This window comes from Eubalaena glacialis, chromosome 15 (genome assembly GCF_028564815.1).
Source record: "Eubalaena glacialis isolate mEubGla1 chromosome 15, mEubGla1.1.hap2.+ XY, whole genome shotgun sequence".
In the NCBI taxonomy this organism is placed as follows: domain Eukaryota; kingdom Metazoa; phylum Chordata; class Mammalia; order Artiodactyla; family Balaenidae; genus Eubalaena; species Eubalaena glacialis.
The window spans coordinates 70686358-70703698 of record NC_083730.1 but is presented as its reverse complement, the minus strand read 5'-3'; the positions used below and the strand labels follow the sequence as shown (position 1 = coordinate 70703698).

The 17341-nt window shown below is 41.6% G+C and overlaps 1 protein-coding gene across 2 annotated transcripts in view; it reads left to right on the top strand.

Annotated features, from left to right (window-relative positions):
• PITPNB (phosphatidylinositol transfer protein beta) overlaps positions 1-17341 on the top strand; it is a 61031-nt gene that overhangs the window by 15285 nt on the left and 28405 nt on the right. For both annotated transcript variants that reach the window (XM_061168913.1, XM_061168914.1), the window contains exons 4-7: positions 2207-2298; positions 2963-2970; positions 3496-3570; positions 5167-5250. In XM_061168913.1, the coding sequence (XP_061024896.1) occupies positions 2207-2298; positions 2963-2970; positions 3496-3570; positions 5167-5250 (259 nt within the window). The remainder of the gene's footprint in view (positions 1-2206; positions 2299-2962; positions 2971-3495; positions 3571-5166; positions 5251-17341) is intronic.

The following is a 17341-nucleotide window of genomic DNA, read 5'->3' as shown; positions in this document are numbered from 1 at the left end:
TAATGAAAATTCCTCTCCTTTAAAGTAGAAGTGAAATTCAGTTTTATTTTCTCCATTTATACATTTTCCCTAAATTTAGTCAGATTCATTGAGGAGAGATGTATGTTAATGTTCTCATGTTAAACGTAAAAAACCAGTAAATTTGAAACAAAACTAGCTCAAAGGTTTGGTTGTTTTTAACTAAGTCAAAACATAAAATGAATTGGAATTCGCATGGTAGAAAAAGCATGCTGGAAATAAGACAATAGGCATTTGGAAGCAAGATGATGAAATACTAAAACTTCCTTACAGATTTGGCTCATGCTGGCCTTCAGTAACTGACTGCCAATTTTCTTGTTTGTGTCAGCAAATTTTAAAACTTGATGAATATTAAGGTTTTTAGAATATTGGGCACTATAGGAATAAATAGAATAGTTGAGAGTATGTTTCTGAGCTGGTACACAGCTATTTTTCTCCTGCCTTTTTCTAAGTTGACCAAGTGAACCACTGATATAATCTGTTTGTCATTCTCTCAGATGACAGGTAATCTTGTAGCTAGTATTATAAAAAATTCCCCATATGTATTATGTTATACCCTGATTAGACCTCTCCTACATTTAAAGGAGTTTTGGTTCCAGTTTTTTAGCAATGGAAGAAATAATTTGGACTGCTTAGAGATTCCTTGACTTTTAATGTGATATTATTTTCATGTATCCTGTCTTTTTTGTTTGTTTTTTTTTTTGGTTGGAATACATTTATTTCATCTGTCTGTAAACAAGGCATTTAATAGTTACGGCATTTTTTAAGATGCATATTAAATCAGGTGAGTTAAACTGTAGGGAATTCCTAAACTGTACCGTTCTTGGTACAGCAGAGGCAAGGAAAGGACTGTCCACACTACTGTAGCTGCGCAGCTCTCTGGCTGGTGTGGGGTTCATTCCATCTACCTTGCTTAGTCTCCAAAATTCAACATAGGAATATCTTTGGTCAACTGCTCAATCTTACTATGGGGCTAGCAGTCCTCTCTGGGTCTCATGTATCTTTAGTTTGTTCTTTCTCTTAGTTTAGGAAATTAAGTTGTGCTTGAAAGTTGTCAGAAAGCAGCTCTGATGGAAAAAATATACGCAGGGCTTCAAGTTGGAGGATATCATTTTGACATACAGTTATTCAGCCACTTAAATGCTGGTTACATGAAATAATGAATTAATGCTTAATTCATAGTGTTATTGAGGGATTAAAGTGAAGAAAGGCATGTGAAAGCACCCAGCTGCATGTCAGATTATAATTAAAAAGCAATAACCACCATTTAGTGAGCTCTCATTGCACTGCCATTGCTAAACACATTACAGATACTATCTGATGGAATCCTCTCAATAACCCTGCAGAGTAGATAATATGAACTCCGTTCAACACAGGAGGAAGTTAAGAGCGCCAAGTAATATGCCCCAGGTCACACAGCTTCTAAGTGGTGATGTTGGGATTTGAATCCAACCTGTGGAAAGCCTGTGCATGTAAAACTGCTTTCTGTACCGTAGGTACCAATCAGTAAAATGATCATTTCATTTGCACTGCTTTGAAGACTGATAAAACTGATTTTCCGTGTTTGTTAACCAGTTGTGTTTTCTGTTTGTGGTATGTCTGTGGATGTCCTTTGCCCATTTGTCTGTTGGAATCTTTCCTGATTATCTCATGAATTTGCAGAAACTTATCATGTATTAATTACATACTTAACCGGTCTACTCTGACCATACTTGAGGCAGCAATTAACATTCATTTCCCAAGTCTACAAAATTTTATACTTGAACATATCTGAATATCTTACTCTCTACATGGATCCTTCACATTATCATTTTTCTTTAAGTTTATTCTATAAAATGTATTAAAGGACTTTTAATCAGAGTCGTCATCTTATTTTGGCGACTATATACTGCATTAAGAAACAATGTGGTGTAGTCTAAACTGCAGGAGAGAACTGTGTTGTATTACGTGCAGGTTGAATAGCTTCAGTTAACCCTTAGATCTCATATTAGGGGAGTAGGGCAAAAGCCATAAGAAAGAATTGCTTCTATTTTAAAAAACAACCCTCTGTTTGGTTAAACACATTCTTAATCATTTCATTGTTTTTACAATAATTTTATATTTGAGTACTCTTTGAAGCAGTCTGATAGCAGCCAACAAAGAATTAATGATGCTGTTGAAAATATATCCAGTATTTCTCTCCTCAAAGCAAAGTCCCTGCATTCGTGAGGATGATTGCTCCCGAGGGCTCCTTGGTGTTTCACGAGAAAGCCTGGAACGCATACCCCTACTGTAGAACGAGTAAGTCTGGTTCCCAGAAACCGTTTCACCCTTCTACCCTGCGGCTAATGAGGAAAGGGACTGCGGTGCCCGCGCCTTAGAGAAGGGTGACACGAAGCAAGGCCTTCTTTGGGTTCTCGGGGAGTCACTGCACTCACTGTGGCAGAGAAGGAGCTGCGCTGGCTTCCGCCCCCAGGCCCTAGTGAGGGACACGTGTTCATTCCCAGATGACAGGCACCTTGAGGTCCTCCGTTGACCAAGCAGGCTCCACGGGGAGCAAATAAAAGGAATACAGAAACCTTAAAGAAAGGTCATTCTCATGCACAGTGTCATTTGCTGTGGTTTCAGCAGTACTTTACTTGTATTGCCGCACAGTAGAGGGGGCTGTGACGCACACTCCTCGCACGTTTCCTCTTGTTTGCTAAGCTCGCCTTATAAATGATGTTTTGCTTTTGTGACATTATTCTTTTACCATTGTTTTAAAATTAGATTATTGATTCCACAATCTAAAGTATCCTATAGTGTCACTGTTTAGAAGTTGTGTTTTGCAGATATAAACCAAATGTTCTGTGTTGGCAGGTAGTTTAATCTTTGTGACATTAAATATTGTGACAGACTATTTTGGCTCCGATTAATATTCTGACATTTTCTCCCTTTTGTCGCCTACCTGTTCGTTATGCCTCAGTTGTAACGGTGAGTAAAACTATTTTTGTGTCACATACTCTTCATCTTTAAACTTTGCTTTACATAGTAATATTTTCAACTGTTTCTTGCTTTTTTCTTAAAACTGCCCACTGCTGCACAGCTCCTCCTCGGTGCTCCTGGCACCAGCTCACACTCCACCTCGTGCTCCGTTGTTAAGGGGCTCTTTCCAGCCTTGCCTCAAAAATCTCCCTATTCACTTTATTTTGCTTCTGCTACTTCCTTTGAATGCCAGATTCACTCGCCAAACCTCACAGCTTCTTTAATATTAGCCCTGTGTGCTGCATGACAAGCAGGGTTGTTTACATTATTTAAAAGCATGCAGCAATTGGTTTGCCTGACAAGTCTGTAAAAGTAGGCAGCTCGTGATTCTTTGTCACTTGAGGATCAGTGTTCCTATGTCAGTCTTCCTATAGAGTCAAAGCATGGATACTTGTGCTGGGGAAAGCTCCTGCAGACATGAGCCCCAAGAACCAGTGAAAGATCACTATCATTTTGCTGTTGTGTTTTCTGCAGAATGAATATATGAAAGATGATTTCTTCATTAAAATTGAAACATGGCACAAACCAGACTTGGGAACATTAGAAAATGTAAGTTTTGACTCTGGGCTTTCAGTGTAGAAGGCCCTGGAAATGGGAATACTGTAGTCATTTTGTCATCACCAAAGTGATGCCACCTGCCTTAGATGAGCACCTGGCCACACCCGGGGGTGTGTCAGATTGCCGTGAGGCAAGCACGCAGCCAGAAACAAATGGGCCTCCTTGTCAGTCCCTTGCCCTGGTGTGTGAGTGGACTTTGGTGAGGTTGCTGTTTTTATCAGCAACTCTCTTTACCTGGGAGAGGGAGAGCATAGATAAAAATTCACAGATAATTTTTTCCATCTTTTCATCTCTGTATTTGCCAGAGCTGCTCTGCGTAGCAAAATTGATTGCTTTAATTTTCACCTCCATTCCATTTTGCTGGAATATGGGTTGATTTCAGAGAAATGGCCAAAAGGCAGGAGGGAGAAGGTACTCTGACTGATTTACAGAAATGTTGACAAGCTCCTGCCTTTTACAAATTGGTGCACATTTATCCCTAAAGTAAATTACCAAAAAATCAGTTAAGACTCAGTGTAGTCATTAACTTGGTAAGGTTTGGCAGGGAACTTGGGAGGGCATCTGGTATAGGTTGATGCCCTGGCCCAGTGGTTCTCAAAGGTGTGGTCTCTGGACCAGCAGCAGCATCTGGGAACTTGTTAGAAGTGCAGGTGCTCAGGCCTCACTGCATACCCAGTGAATCAGAATCTCTGGAAATGGGGTCCAGCAGTCTATTTTCTGGTGGGCATTCCAGTTTGAGAACTACCGTTCCAACCTTATGATAGGCTGTTATGGGAAAGTAAGTTTATGGTAATTGTGGTAGATTCTTTTCTTCCTGTGCTTTAATGTTACTGGTGCCAATCAGTAGAACTTTAATGATAATTTGTAGTATTTGACTTGAGTTTTTCTTCGAGATGATCATTTGACTTTTCACGTTTGTTTTTTTTTTTTTTTACAGTAGCTCTAAAATTTAGAGTCGAAATGAGGTATTTTGGTATGCTTTAGTCTGTATGATTTAATTTGCCATTTTTAGTTTTCACATGGGCGTATCTTTGGCAGTTTTTAAACAGTTCTTTATGGGTTCGTAGATGGAGTTTCAGAAATAAATGATTGAACAACATGAGGTATAGAGGAATTGACATCCTACTGAAACTGAATAGCTTTAGGATAATCAAATACAGGAGAGGATTTAGACCATACAGTGCAGCCTCTTAAAATGTAATTATAGTGTCACCTTCTGTTTTTCTAGGACTTAGAGGTTACAAGGACTTTGTCATGTACCATTTGGGTTAAACATAGGTCAGGTACATTTTTTGTATAAATCATCTCTAAGGGCTACCAGAAAATAATGGTGACAGATTTCTGTTAATTTGGCATTATCCTCTTCCCTCTCCCCCTCCCCCGTCCCACTTATTATTTGGGGTTACAGAGGTAAACGATTTTGAGATCCCTCCAGCCTTCAGACAACTAATTTAATGAAATAGCAATTTGGATTTTTTTTATTCCTCATAATGTACTCCGAGAGTCTAAAGATAAAAGATTATGTATGTAAGTGTAGTAGTTTTGCCTAACAGTTTGCTTTGTTTCCTTTCTCTTTGTCATATATAGGTACACGGTTTAGATCCAAACACATGGAAAACTGTTGAAATTGTCCACATAGATATTGCAGATCGAAGTCAAGTTGAACCAGCAGTAAGTATGATGTACAACTCGATGACGTTTTAACCTGTTGCCTTTTACATCTAAAAATTGTTCTATTTTTTTTCTGGTATGACCTACCTTTCTATACTGACATAAGCCTGGAACTTAGGTCTGGGTCCAAAAAGAGATCAGAGCAGCGAAAGAGATCAGAGAATAAGAGAGAAGGTGATTTGTTTTTTTGTGCAGATTTCACCTTTGCACAGGTGATCCCTCTGAGAAATCCCAGTATACCCAGGATATACATAGGAGTTTGTTTTCATTGGGGGGGGAAAAAATAACATTATTTTACAAAAGAATTTTCTCTTGAGCTTCTTTAAATACCATGGGTCCCTTATACGTTTAAAGTCTGGTTAAGAAAGCAAAAATTTAATTTACATACAAATTTTCAGTAATGCAGGGCTAAAGTTGTCATTTGTGGGAAATGGTTGATGGTAGAATATCCCAGTCTAACAGTTGTGTAGCTTTCTCTTTCGAGTCTTACTAGATGTAATTATTTGTACTCTAGACTTTTGACTTAATTTAAAAAAAATTTTTTCCCAAAAAGTAAGGACCCTTACTCCTCACCAATCACTGCCCCCCTCCCCCGAACCCCAGCAATTAAGACCCTTGTTATTACTTTGCCCCAGTTTATAAATGTTAACTCAGTTCTTATAGTGTGTGGGGTACAGTTGTGGATTTTTTACGTGCTAAAATAACCAGTGGCCCTCTTCCTGCTAGTCTAGAGAACTAAAGCTTTGCAGTAAGAGTGGCACCCCTTGGTTTGTCATGGCAAAGCACGGCACATTCAGTTAGGATCCCTTTCCATTTCATTTTTGTGCTTATTCCTTGAACTTGAGCAGTGTTGTAAGCTGAACAGAAATAACCCAAATAATAAATGTCTGGTTTTGCCATTGAAATTGAAAGGTAAGCTTTCAAAAACAAAGGTTCGACCTTTTTTCAGAAATCACTGGGGTTGGGACTGCCAGCAGTGACCCTCTGCTAGGCCAGGTCCTGTTCTGTTTAGGGCCCCCTCCCCGATAAGAAGTGTGAGCACTGATAAGGGACTCTTGTCATAGAAATTCTTAAATTTTAGTCATGCTGTGATTTGAAGTTATTTCAGTTTTAGTGATATTTCCACCTCTGAAGTTATATTGGACTTTTTTATCCTTAGAAATGAATGTATGTTCTGTTTTAAAAACAATATTCAGGTGTCTGTTGGGCCCCTTTATCTCTCTTGGTATCTCTTCCAGCCATGAGTTCATGTATGTTAAAGAGTGGTGATAGGGTGACGGATCACTGGGAGTGGGTCACTAACGGCTAGGTCAGGGTAGCTCAGATGCCTGGAGCATCAGTGCTGCCCACCAGGATTGGGTGAAGGCACTCGGATCGTATTGCGGGTGTTTGACTAAGTTGTGCTGGCCAAGCAAAACGGTCCAGTCTTGTGGCTCAGAGGTTTGCATTCCACCTTGTTCTCCAGCAGAGCACAAGGCACCTTTGGTTTTGCCGGGGGTACAAGAGTAGTTCTTTGTTCCTGTCCTCAGGCTAAAATGGGCTCCCGAACAATGTTTGCAGGCAAGAGTGCAAGGGGAAAGAACAGTTCAGGCCAATTGTGCAAGAGCCCTGGAGGCCCTCATTCCCTTCCTTCCACCCCGGCCTCACCTCCAGAGAGGAGGGAAGGCACTGCTGGCCTGGGATGCACGATAGCAGCGTTGCCACAGGGGCTCTGGCTGGAAGGCACCACAGTGCAGAGGCTCAGCAGGTGGCACTCTTTTTGGAAGGATGTGGCGGGGGGAGGGGATAGATAGTGAGAGAGAATGGATTGGGCCCAGGTGAGAGGGGTCTGCATTGTTGAGTCCATGGCGCTGTCACTGAGAACATACATTCTGAAACTAGATGCGCTTCAGATTCAAATTCTGAGGTCTTGCTTCCTACTGGCTATTTAGTTACTTAACCTCTCTCCCTGTTTTATCTTGTGAAAAATGGGGCTAATTATCTCACAGGATTAAATTTGAGCACTTAGAGCAGTGCCTACTTTAATAAATGTTTGCCATTATTGTCATTATTCTTAGCAGGAGTTCTGAGAATCTGTACACCAAGCATTGTTTGGGGAGTGAATAAGTGTTCACATATGTATGTGTGGTTTTGTTTTTCACCGTTCATAGCTCCTGTTTTCCAAGTTACACTTTAAAGATTAGTTAATTTTAAAGTTTACTGAATTCACAGTACCTTTACTGTAATAAAATACACATTAAATTTACCACTTCAAACATTTTAAATGTGCAGCTCAGTGGCATTTAATACATTCACAGTGTTGTACAACCATCACCACCATCTAGTTCTAGAACATTCTCACCTCCCCGAAAGGACACCCTTTACCCATCACTCCTCACTGCTCCCTCCTCCCAACCTTTGGCTACCACTAAGTGTTTTCTGCCCCTATGGTTTTACCTGTTTGGGATATTTTATATAGATGGAATCATAGCAATATCTGGCATTCTGTTTGTGGCTTCTTTTACTTTGGTATAATGTTTTCAAGGTTCATCCACCTTGTAGCATGTGTCATTTTGTCATTCTTTTTTATGCATGAAGAATAGTCCAGTGTATGAACACCATGTTCTGTTTATGCATTATTCTGTTGGTGGACATTTGGGTTGTTTCCACCTTTTGGCGATTGTAAATAGTGCTACTGTGAACACGTGTGTCACAGCAGCTTTTTGTTTGTGTGTTTTCTCAGTTGTGGAAACTACAAGTACAAATGATATTGTGTAGGGATTCTCAGACCTTTTGACATTAAAAAAAGAAAGAAAGAAAGAACCTTGACATGCATATTTTCTGCTATAAAAGGGGAGAGGGGAACTCTGTGTGGTGGGAGGTGAGGGTGCCCTTGACAGTTCGGGGCTTGGGGTGAGGAGCAGAGCACGGAGCCGCCTGGGGGCTTGTGAAGGCTGAGGTGGGTGGAGCAGGGGGCATCACGGGGCTCGGGCTCTGCCTCTGCCTTCTGCACAGCCTGCTCTGTCCCCTCTGCTGGCACAGATGGTTGCCCCACCCTCTTCAGATTCCACCCCCCATCTGCTTGGCCTCCACTAGTTAATGTTTGCATTAGGATTAGCTTCTATTGCAAACACCTGGACCACCTGGCTATCCTTACTTCTTGCCAGATCCAGTTTGGTTTTCTGTTGAATTAATTTGTTCCTTTGATTCTGCACTTTTATGTTCCTTGGAAATTATAGCCCACGGTGTCAAAGGAGGCTTTAAGAACGCACTTGCATTTCTGAAGTGGCCAAGTTGTCATAGCAGTCAACTCATATCGTGGGGCTCAGTCTGTGCTGCTGGCATAGCCCCCGGGAGCTCCTCAAGATTGGTACAGTACCCTCAAGAGGCTTACACTCTGGGTGAGACAAACCCCGTACAGTGAAATAGTTACAAATGGTGGAGGTGTATGCTTGGTCTAGAGCGCATCAGGATTTCAGAGAAAAGAAATGATCTGTGAGGACAGAGGTCTGAAAAGACTGAGGAAGAGTCATAGTATGACGACGAGTAGCGTTTTGATGGGTGGAGCGGTCTACCCCCACTCTCATTACAGTTTTCCCTCTCACCTGGGTTGCTCTGATGTATTGTACATGTTTTTCTTTCTCCCTTCTAAATAGAAATTGAACCCCAGAGGGAAGAATCTTTGTACTGTTAACCCTTGCCTCTCCAGCTCCTAGAACAGTGCCTGGGCTGTAATAGGTACTCGGTGAATGCATGTTGAATGAATGAGTGAATTGCAGGCAAGCAGAATAGAAGCAGAGGTACAGGTGTATTATCCAACACTGAGGGAGAGGTTGGAATAATAGAGTTGAAGGGAACCTTAGCTACCTAAGCCTCAGTGCTTTCAAACTGTGCTTTCCAGAACCCTAAGTTTCTTGGAAACCACTCTGGTTGTTAGGACGAGTGCCTAGAGCATGGGGCTGGGAAGTTCCCTCTGCCCCTCTCCCAGCACAGTTCTGCATGTCTTACACTAGTCTTCACCATACGATTTACTTTGAACACAGTTCTGCAGCTACACATAGTTTGGTTTCAGGGCTAAACAGGGAGGTCCTATTGTACAAGTAAGGAAACTAAGGCCAGATAAACTGCGTTTTTCTCAAGGTCGTTGAGCTGATGCCTGAAGTGGAAATTCTAACTCAGTCCAGTATTCTTTCCACTGGCTTGACTCCTTCCGAGCAGAGGCCCTGTCTGCTTTGTCCCTTTTCAAGCTGCCACTTGAGCACTGTCTTCTTCTCCTCAAGCTGGTCTGCCACTGGCCACGTCACACTGCTTGTTCTGGCCTCCCTTCTGGGAACCTTCCTCTCTGTCCAAAGCCTGTGTGTCCTGCAGGATCTGCCCCTGGGGGATTTCACTTTCGTTGGCATCAGTCTTCCCCTCTGCTGAGTTTCAGCTCTTGTTCATTTCTTTGCTGTCTTGTTCTGTGTTCAGGAACACAGAACTCTTCACAGAGTGGCCACTTGTGAATAGGTGTCAAATGAACCTGATGAGCTTGAGGGGAATGAAGAAACTAACCTGTAACACCTGGGTTGGCCAGGGGTGAGGAATCAGGCACTCACATACATTCCCTGTGGGCGTGTAAGTCACACAACCTCTGTTGCAGAATTGCAAATGCACGTGCCTTTTGCCCCAGCAAAATTCCACTTCTAGGAATTGGTCCTACTCAATGTGAAGTACCAAATGTATAAGCATAAGATTTTTATAAGGAAACAGTCTGAAGTCTTAAATGTTTCTCCATCGATGGGGAACTGATGAAAAACGTGGTTCCACCCGTATGGTGGAGTTCAGTGTAGTCACCAGAAGGGAGTGAGTCTTTTTGTACTGATAGGGTATCCTTTCCAAGATAATGTGGAGAGAAAAAGATAATATCTATATGCATGTATTTGCTTGCTTACGTATAGAGGTCAAGAAATGTGTATAAGATGGTGGTGACAGTGATTCTTCAGCAAACGGGAGCAGCTAGATTAGATGGCAGGGGGATGGGGTAGAAGAGTCAGGGTCTGGCAGAGACATGCCCAGTGGACTGGGGTGGGGGGGATGTCCTCACTCAGTGTTCAGTTTTCTGTTGCTACATGACAGATCACCACAAATTGAGTTGCCGTGTAATGTAACCTAATTAAAGAAATGACAGCCCATCACCTTTGCCACAGTCTCTTGGTTAGAAGCAAGTCACAGCTTCCACCTGTTCTCAGGGGAGGAGATTACACAAGATTGTGACTCACTGGCGGAAAAGGGTCATCTTAGGATACGTCTGCCATACCAGTGGCCAATCTTTAGTACCTAAAGCTTGCTCTTTAAGGATTAAAGTGATACTAGAATTGGGAGCTTGGTAACTGTGCATGGGCCAACAAGGTAGATTTTCAGTAGGGAGACCTGAAGGTGTAGTCATCTCTCCATGCTCAGCCTGGCACCTTAACTCCTGGAGGTTTTAGTCTCAGTCTGACTTAATTCCTTGGTTTTTATTTTGTTTTCAATGAACTCTGGTTTTACTTGAATGAGCTAAATTTTCTTAAAACGTCTTAAGTGGTTGAATTTCTGTCCTGCATACTACTTGCTTTAAAAGAAGTAAAAACAGTCGGTTAGTAATTTTGAGAGGATAAGTAGCCAGCTCTCCCAAATCAGGACAAATGTGAAATGGTTGGGAGTTAAGAAACCAGGAAGTTGGAAGTGAAGCTTGAATCTTTTTACTCCACCTGGTGGGGGGTTTCTGTCACTGCAGCTGGATTTAATACAAACACAGCCCTGAACGTTATTCTAGTTGAGAGTAACTGTTGACTGCTTTTAGCGTTTAACTCTCTCTGCTGGGTTGCTCTCCTTGTAGACTTGCTGGGTTTTGGTCATGCTTATGCACTGTACTTCACCATGCATAGAAGGGATGTGATTAGACCCACAGTGTAACTGAATACTTGGGTGGATGCTTTGACATATTTATATAATCGAAGGATGACATTGTCAAAATAACTCTAGGAATAAGGAGTTGTAAAAACTGTCAGTGTGATGCAGAGTCACAGAGTAATTTGCTACAGAAATCATATATACATTTAAATTTATGGGTTATTTGGTTTTTTCCTTGATGACTTATGGGAAGTCTGCATAGGACTGTTACTATAGCCACCATTCTCTGGTATTTTCTAGAAGATAACAGCACTGCCTAATGAAACAAGCTGAGCAGTCTGAGATTTCTGCTTAAATGTCCCCATCCAATTTCTTTTGGCTACCATGCAAAACAGATTTCTTGTTTTAGTGGAAAGAGGCATTGGAGTGAAGTATTAAGATGTTATGTCCTTTTAGAGGGAAGGCTCCTTCTGCTTGTAATTGCAGCAGCCACTGAGCACATCATGTTCCATCAGAACACACCCCCTGCCCCCACATCTCCTCCATCCCCTCAGCTTCTTGCCCCTCCCCCATTTCAAATATAACCCAGATATCACTCTTGAAAAGCCTTCCTCAGTAAATTGGGTGCCCCTTGGGGGCCTGGACTGTACTGATCATCTCTGTTTCTAGGACCTAACAAGATGCTGAATGCCTGACATGCAGAGAGCTCTTCAGTAAAGGTTTGATCAGTCAAAGAGAATTTGCAGATTTTTTCCTCTGTGGTGTGGAAAAAAAGCAGGGCAATGGGGAGACAGTTTGGAGGAAATGAAGTTTTTATTGTTCAAATATTAAATGGACAAATGCTACTTTAGCTCCTTCTTTACTAATTCTGGATCATGAAATATATGTGACGTGCCTTCAGTTCTAAAAACTCTGTCCTTTCTGAATGAGCAGATGCCTTTCTGTCAGATTAAAAAGTGTTTCAGTTAGATCAGATTGTAAGGAGGAGTCAAGGTGTCCAGCGTAGAACACCAGAATACAAGTTTTAAAGTATTTTTAATTTCTAAAGTCATTGTTGATACATAACCACAATAAAAAGTTGAGAATTCTTTAAATGTCCTGATGAAATGCACATGCATATCTTCAACTCATTTCCAAAATATACACAAATGAGTCAGTTGACATCTGCTTCTGCTTTTTTTTAAGGTATGAATTTGAATCTGGCCCCTTTTAATCATCTCCAGCACTTTGTCTAAGTAGCTTTCCATGATTTGTATACAAAAGTCACTTCCCAGGAGAGGAAGAGTCTTTAAAGTGTAAGCCGAAGTGTACACACGATTAACATCAGAGAGACCTTCGTTTTTGGAAGTAATTTGAAAGAAAATGAGCACAATTTAAAAAAAAGAAAAGAAAAGAAAAAGAAATTGGAACCACATTTTAGGTATTTATGTGTAACCGGGAAAGGATTGTATCAGCCTTCCTCTGTAGTCTATGCTTCCTCTGAAGTACATGCTATGGGACTTTATTTTTATAATTTATAATTTTTTTTCGTGGAAATAAATGTTCAATTCAAATTTTTAAGGCTCACAGGTCTAAAATTGATAAAGCTGAACATCTGCTTTTTAGATGTCAGTAATAAGCAAATATTAATGGCATAAAAGTTTGGGAGATATAGTGAAAAATGTAGATCTATGCCAAATTAAAATGCAGCAGGTTTAAAGAGAGAATAATTTTTTCCCTTTTTCATCATCTTAGGGTGTATTAATTAAAGGTGAAAGATTTTTCCCAAATGAGGCATTTCAAAGCCAAGAGTTGCCCAGTTTTTTAACCTTAGTGTTGTTTCACTGAAGATGGTATTCCTAAAAGGAAGACACACAAGCTAGAAACTCACATGCCATATTGTTTCTGGGTCACAGAAAGGATGTGCAAGGTGTGGTCTGATGGATCAGGTCCTTAGTGGAGACTCCTCAAAGAGCTCAGAGGGGCACTTTCATTGTGAGTGACCCAGGAAGCTTGTGCTCTTAAGATAAAGCTCAGATTTCATACATATCTCTTCCTTCTTCTGTCCTTTTTAACCCCCCTCTGCCCCATTTGTTACTCTCAGGTCGTTATCCTTACATGCTCATGAGTATAATTGCCTTGGTTGCCATGTCGTGTTTACCCCAAGTCCTTTTTTTTCTCTCCATATTTGCGGTTGTTCCCCCTGGGAAGTGGTGGGGAGGAGGTGTCTCACACTCTGGACTCAGAGCTCTATGCCCTCAGCCCTGATGCCTGCCCCCAGCAGCCAAACCTCCCTCCCTGGGCTGTGGTCCTTGGGTCGCCGCTGTTGGACTCCAGATGGCTCTGTGCCATCTCCTTCCAGTAGAAAACTTCTCCTGAGCAGCTTTTTTAGCAGGAGCTCCTGGAGCAAAGTGTGGTTCCACTCACTAGTCCTGCTTCTTTCCTTGCTACCCCAGGGGACACAGGAACTCCCAGGTGAGAGGCCAGGGCTGCTCATAAAGTTCACTCCCTCGCGGGGCCTGGAACCCCTCTGCTCCATTCCAGCCTACGTAGTTTCCCCACTTGTTTGGGCTCCTTTGGAGAACACTCCCACCACGGCCACAAGGCCGTACATGTGTGGATCTCAGTTGTGGCTGGATCTGCCCACTGGTCCAGTTCTCTGACCGTTCTTTAGAGGTTACAAGCTTCTTTTTAGGGCCCCTGAGGCCCTCTGGGGAACGTTATGGCTAACTCCTAAGCTTGCCTCTCAGAACCTTAGCTAGGACTCTGGCCAAAACGCTTTTCTTTTAAGCAGGGTCTGCCCTTGGGCAGCTTGTTAGAGATGTAAATTCTCCTCCTCCCAGGTCAGAACCTTCCAGGCCCTGGGCTGTCTCTGTCCAGCTCTCTAGGTGATTTCTGCTCACCCTTGGAAAGTGCTCTAGTACGCTGTTACTGGTCAACATTGTAGAGGGGGCACTCTCCTTCTAGAATTTTGGAAGCAGAAGGAATCTCAATTGGAGGCCATGGTCCCAAAACATTCACACCAGTCGCTAATTTTACTGTTTAGGAGTTTCAGCTCAGGGAAGTGCTGTAACTTTCCCGCAAGCCACGTTACCAATGGACTCAAAAGCAGGGCTGCTGACTTATTTTTCTAGAACATCTCACTGTATGCTGTTCCTTCCTTTGCATTATGTTGATTAAGAGCATTCTCAATTTATTTAAAACAAGCAAGTGCTGGCTCTTTCATCCATCTTCTCTCGCCCCCCGAAATAGCAGCTTTCGTCGGTGGCCTTTGTTACCTCCATCCATAACTGCTAAACTCTGGCATATTTGGAAATTTGCATACATACAACAGAATAAAAGGATTGGAGACCCTAAGATGTCTTTTGGTGTGGGTACTTACAGTGAGCACCACTCATATATTTTCATGTTCATTTAGCAAACATTTATTGGAACTTGCTATTTGCTCTGTGTTGGCGTGGTAAATATTTTTCCAGATAAAGTAATAATTGTATCTGTCTGAAGAGCCTGCAAGATTCTTAATCAGTGAACATGTTAAAGTGTTTCTAAGTGACTTGGAGTTCGTATTTTCTGATTGTGTAGTCTGGTGGTGTCAAGTGCCCTCCACCAAAGAGCTTTTTTTCTCACAACTGATAGAGACCAGTGCTGGGCTCCAGGGTGCCTGCAAAGTCCGGGTTCAAAGGCTGGCTAGATGGGAGATTTGGAGTTTAGTACTTTACTAAATGAAGAGCCCCCACCATTTAATTGCCTATCCAAAGGCAGTAATGGGATTGTTGGGCTCATCCAAGCTGCTTGTAGGAGTCCCGTGGTGATGGTGGTCTCCAGGAAAATGAATTGGCTTTTAAAGTTTGTGCTTTTTGCTTGTTCTTTCCAGCACTGACCATTTGTTCTCTGGTTATGATCCATTTGTTTGGTGGATATGTTGTGGTGGGCCCATTTTAGTTGAGAGCAGAAGTATGCTAAGCTGTATCTGATTTTCTGAAATCTTGGTTGCCTTTGGAAATGAACATGTAAGACTTGCCTTTTCCACCCATTTAGCTGTTTTCACTTTGAACACCATTCCATTATTTGAGTATTGAACAATCTGGCACTTTATAATTGTCTTAAACCATGAGTATGTATTGTTTTAAAGTTACTGCTCATTTTAAACGTACTTTTTCCTAAATGTCAGCCATGGAAAGCTGATGAAACTTGGTTTAATTTATGTAGGCATGTAAGTTTTGGTCACACTTTTAAACAGTGCTTGTTTCTTGTGCTCTAGGAAGGATTCGGGCATATCTTTTCTTTTGATCAGACATTCTGTGAGACAGTACCCAGATGTTACACATTTGAGTAGATAGTCTTGGCAACATATGCTTTATTGCACTGCCTTTAAAAAAAAAATTTCATAATTTTAAAGAAATGTAAGAATCATAAAATATGCTTTCTAAATAATCTTTATAAGATTAAAATTTTTTCTCTTTAAAATCAGAAACATGATGAAATTCGGCCGGAAAAAGTTAAATATTTGATCAGACCGTATGAAATTGTTAATATTTGTCAGCTTTTGAGCCACAAAAGTGACACTTTTGGAGTCAATCTAATAGACTTCGGAATTAACCATTGGTAGCTGATAACCCTAAATGGTCAGCGCTGACCGTCACTCCAGTTCATTCCTGCTCACAGCTTTCACAAAGCGCCTGCATCTTAGATGTTACTTTTGTTCCAGCTGTTGCCTCTCACTTCCTAAGAAGGGCTTTCTGCCTCCCAGAGCTGTGGCTGCCCCGTTCTTCAGCCGTGAAGAGAGCCTTTGTTTATTGGAAGTCTGTGGCTGGGCTCCAGCAAGTGCGAGGAGCCTGTGGTTGCCAGATGCTTCAGGTCTCCTTGGCATGAGCAGACACTCAACCCAGTAGAGTACCTCTCCCTTCTGCCACTAGAATGAACCTAGACACTCATTTCTATCTTGAAAGGGTGTAACTTATCCCCGGTGTATGTGCAAGAGCTCCAAAAGCTCTTTATTAAAGTGTGTGCATCATAAAGAGGTGAGAGCTGTGATCCAGCTCCTGACTTGTAGTAGTAGCCTCCTTGACCTCTGGAAAAAAAAACAGAACAACTCAAGTACAGGTTTTGAGGTAGTGGTGGTTTTGCTTTTGCTTAAGAAACGTCACTTGTCAAAGGCTTTTCTCATCTCCCTTCGCTGTGCTGTGAAGCAAATCATTGTCAAGATCCTTTTTGTAGTGAGTTACAGAGGGTTTTTTCTTTTCTCCATTCTCAAAGAAGATATAAATAAATGTAAGCATGGTTCTTATTAAAAAGAAATGTGAAAATGTTTCCCTCTTTATTCGGCTGCCTTACATGGTCAAGTACTCTGGAACACTTAGATTTGCATCCAGTGGTGGATTTAGAGAATGTCCTGTGTATTTGAAGGCATAGTTGGATGGCAGTGCCCTCTTGTGGGAAAAGAGCACATTGCTTATTTCATGCTTGCTTAAATCTTAGCAAGAATTTTAAAATTTCTCTGCAAACTCTGTGTGTACGAGCTTATGTTGCAGAAAATACTTTTTCCACTAGAACCTGTTACTGGTGTTTACTTCTAATCTCTTCCATGATTTCAAAGTAAAAAAAGCAGGGAGGGTGGTGGAGGTGGTCAGGTGTGAAGTAGTTCCTAGGGGGGAGAAATTGTCTGGTAAGAGTTAGAAAATGGTTTTTTTTTGAGCAGCTAACGGCAGATATTTTTAAAGAAATTAGCATAAACAGCTCCAAATCAAGTTTTTAAAGTCTATTCCATATAAAAGCCCTTTTCAGCAGTGTAAAGCCCTCAAGGAGAGGTTCTCTAGACTGAGTGGGAGTAAACATCCCTTAGGGTACTTGAGTCTTATCAAGTGATGAAGTGTAAATCACGTCACATTTTTGCAGTAACGTTTCGTGGTGCCTGGGTGTCCACAGAGCAGCATCTGAGTCCTGGCTCTGCTCAGCCACCGTGAACTTGGGCAAGGAACTTCACTTCCTCACCCCCAGTGGCAATGGTAGTAACTTTGTTCCAAGGTTGTGAGGGTTAACTAGGAGAAAGTGTGTGCCTGGAACGTAAGTAAGTTTTCCTAAAATGGTAGCAAGAATGATGCTGCTTATCAGATTTTGCTCTTGCTGTAAAAAAAAAAAAAAGTTAAAATTTTTTCTGCAATTAGTTCCCATTTAGTGTTTGTTAAATTGGTGCTAATGGAATTAATGGGGTCCTGGGATTTAGATGCAGCTGTGCCTGAAGCCCAGATCATGAACCAAAATG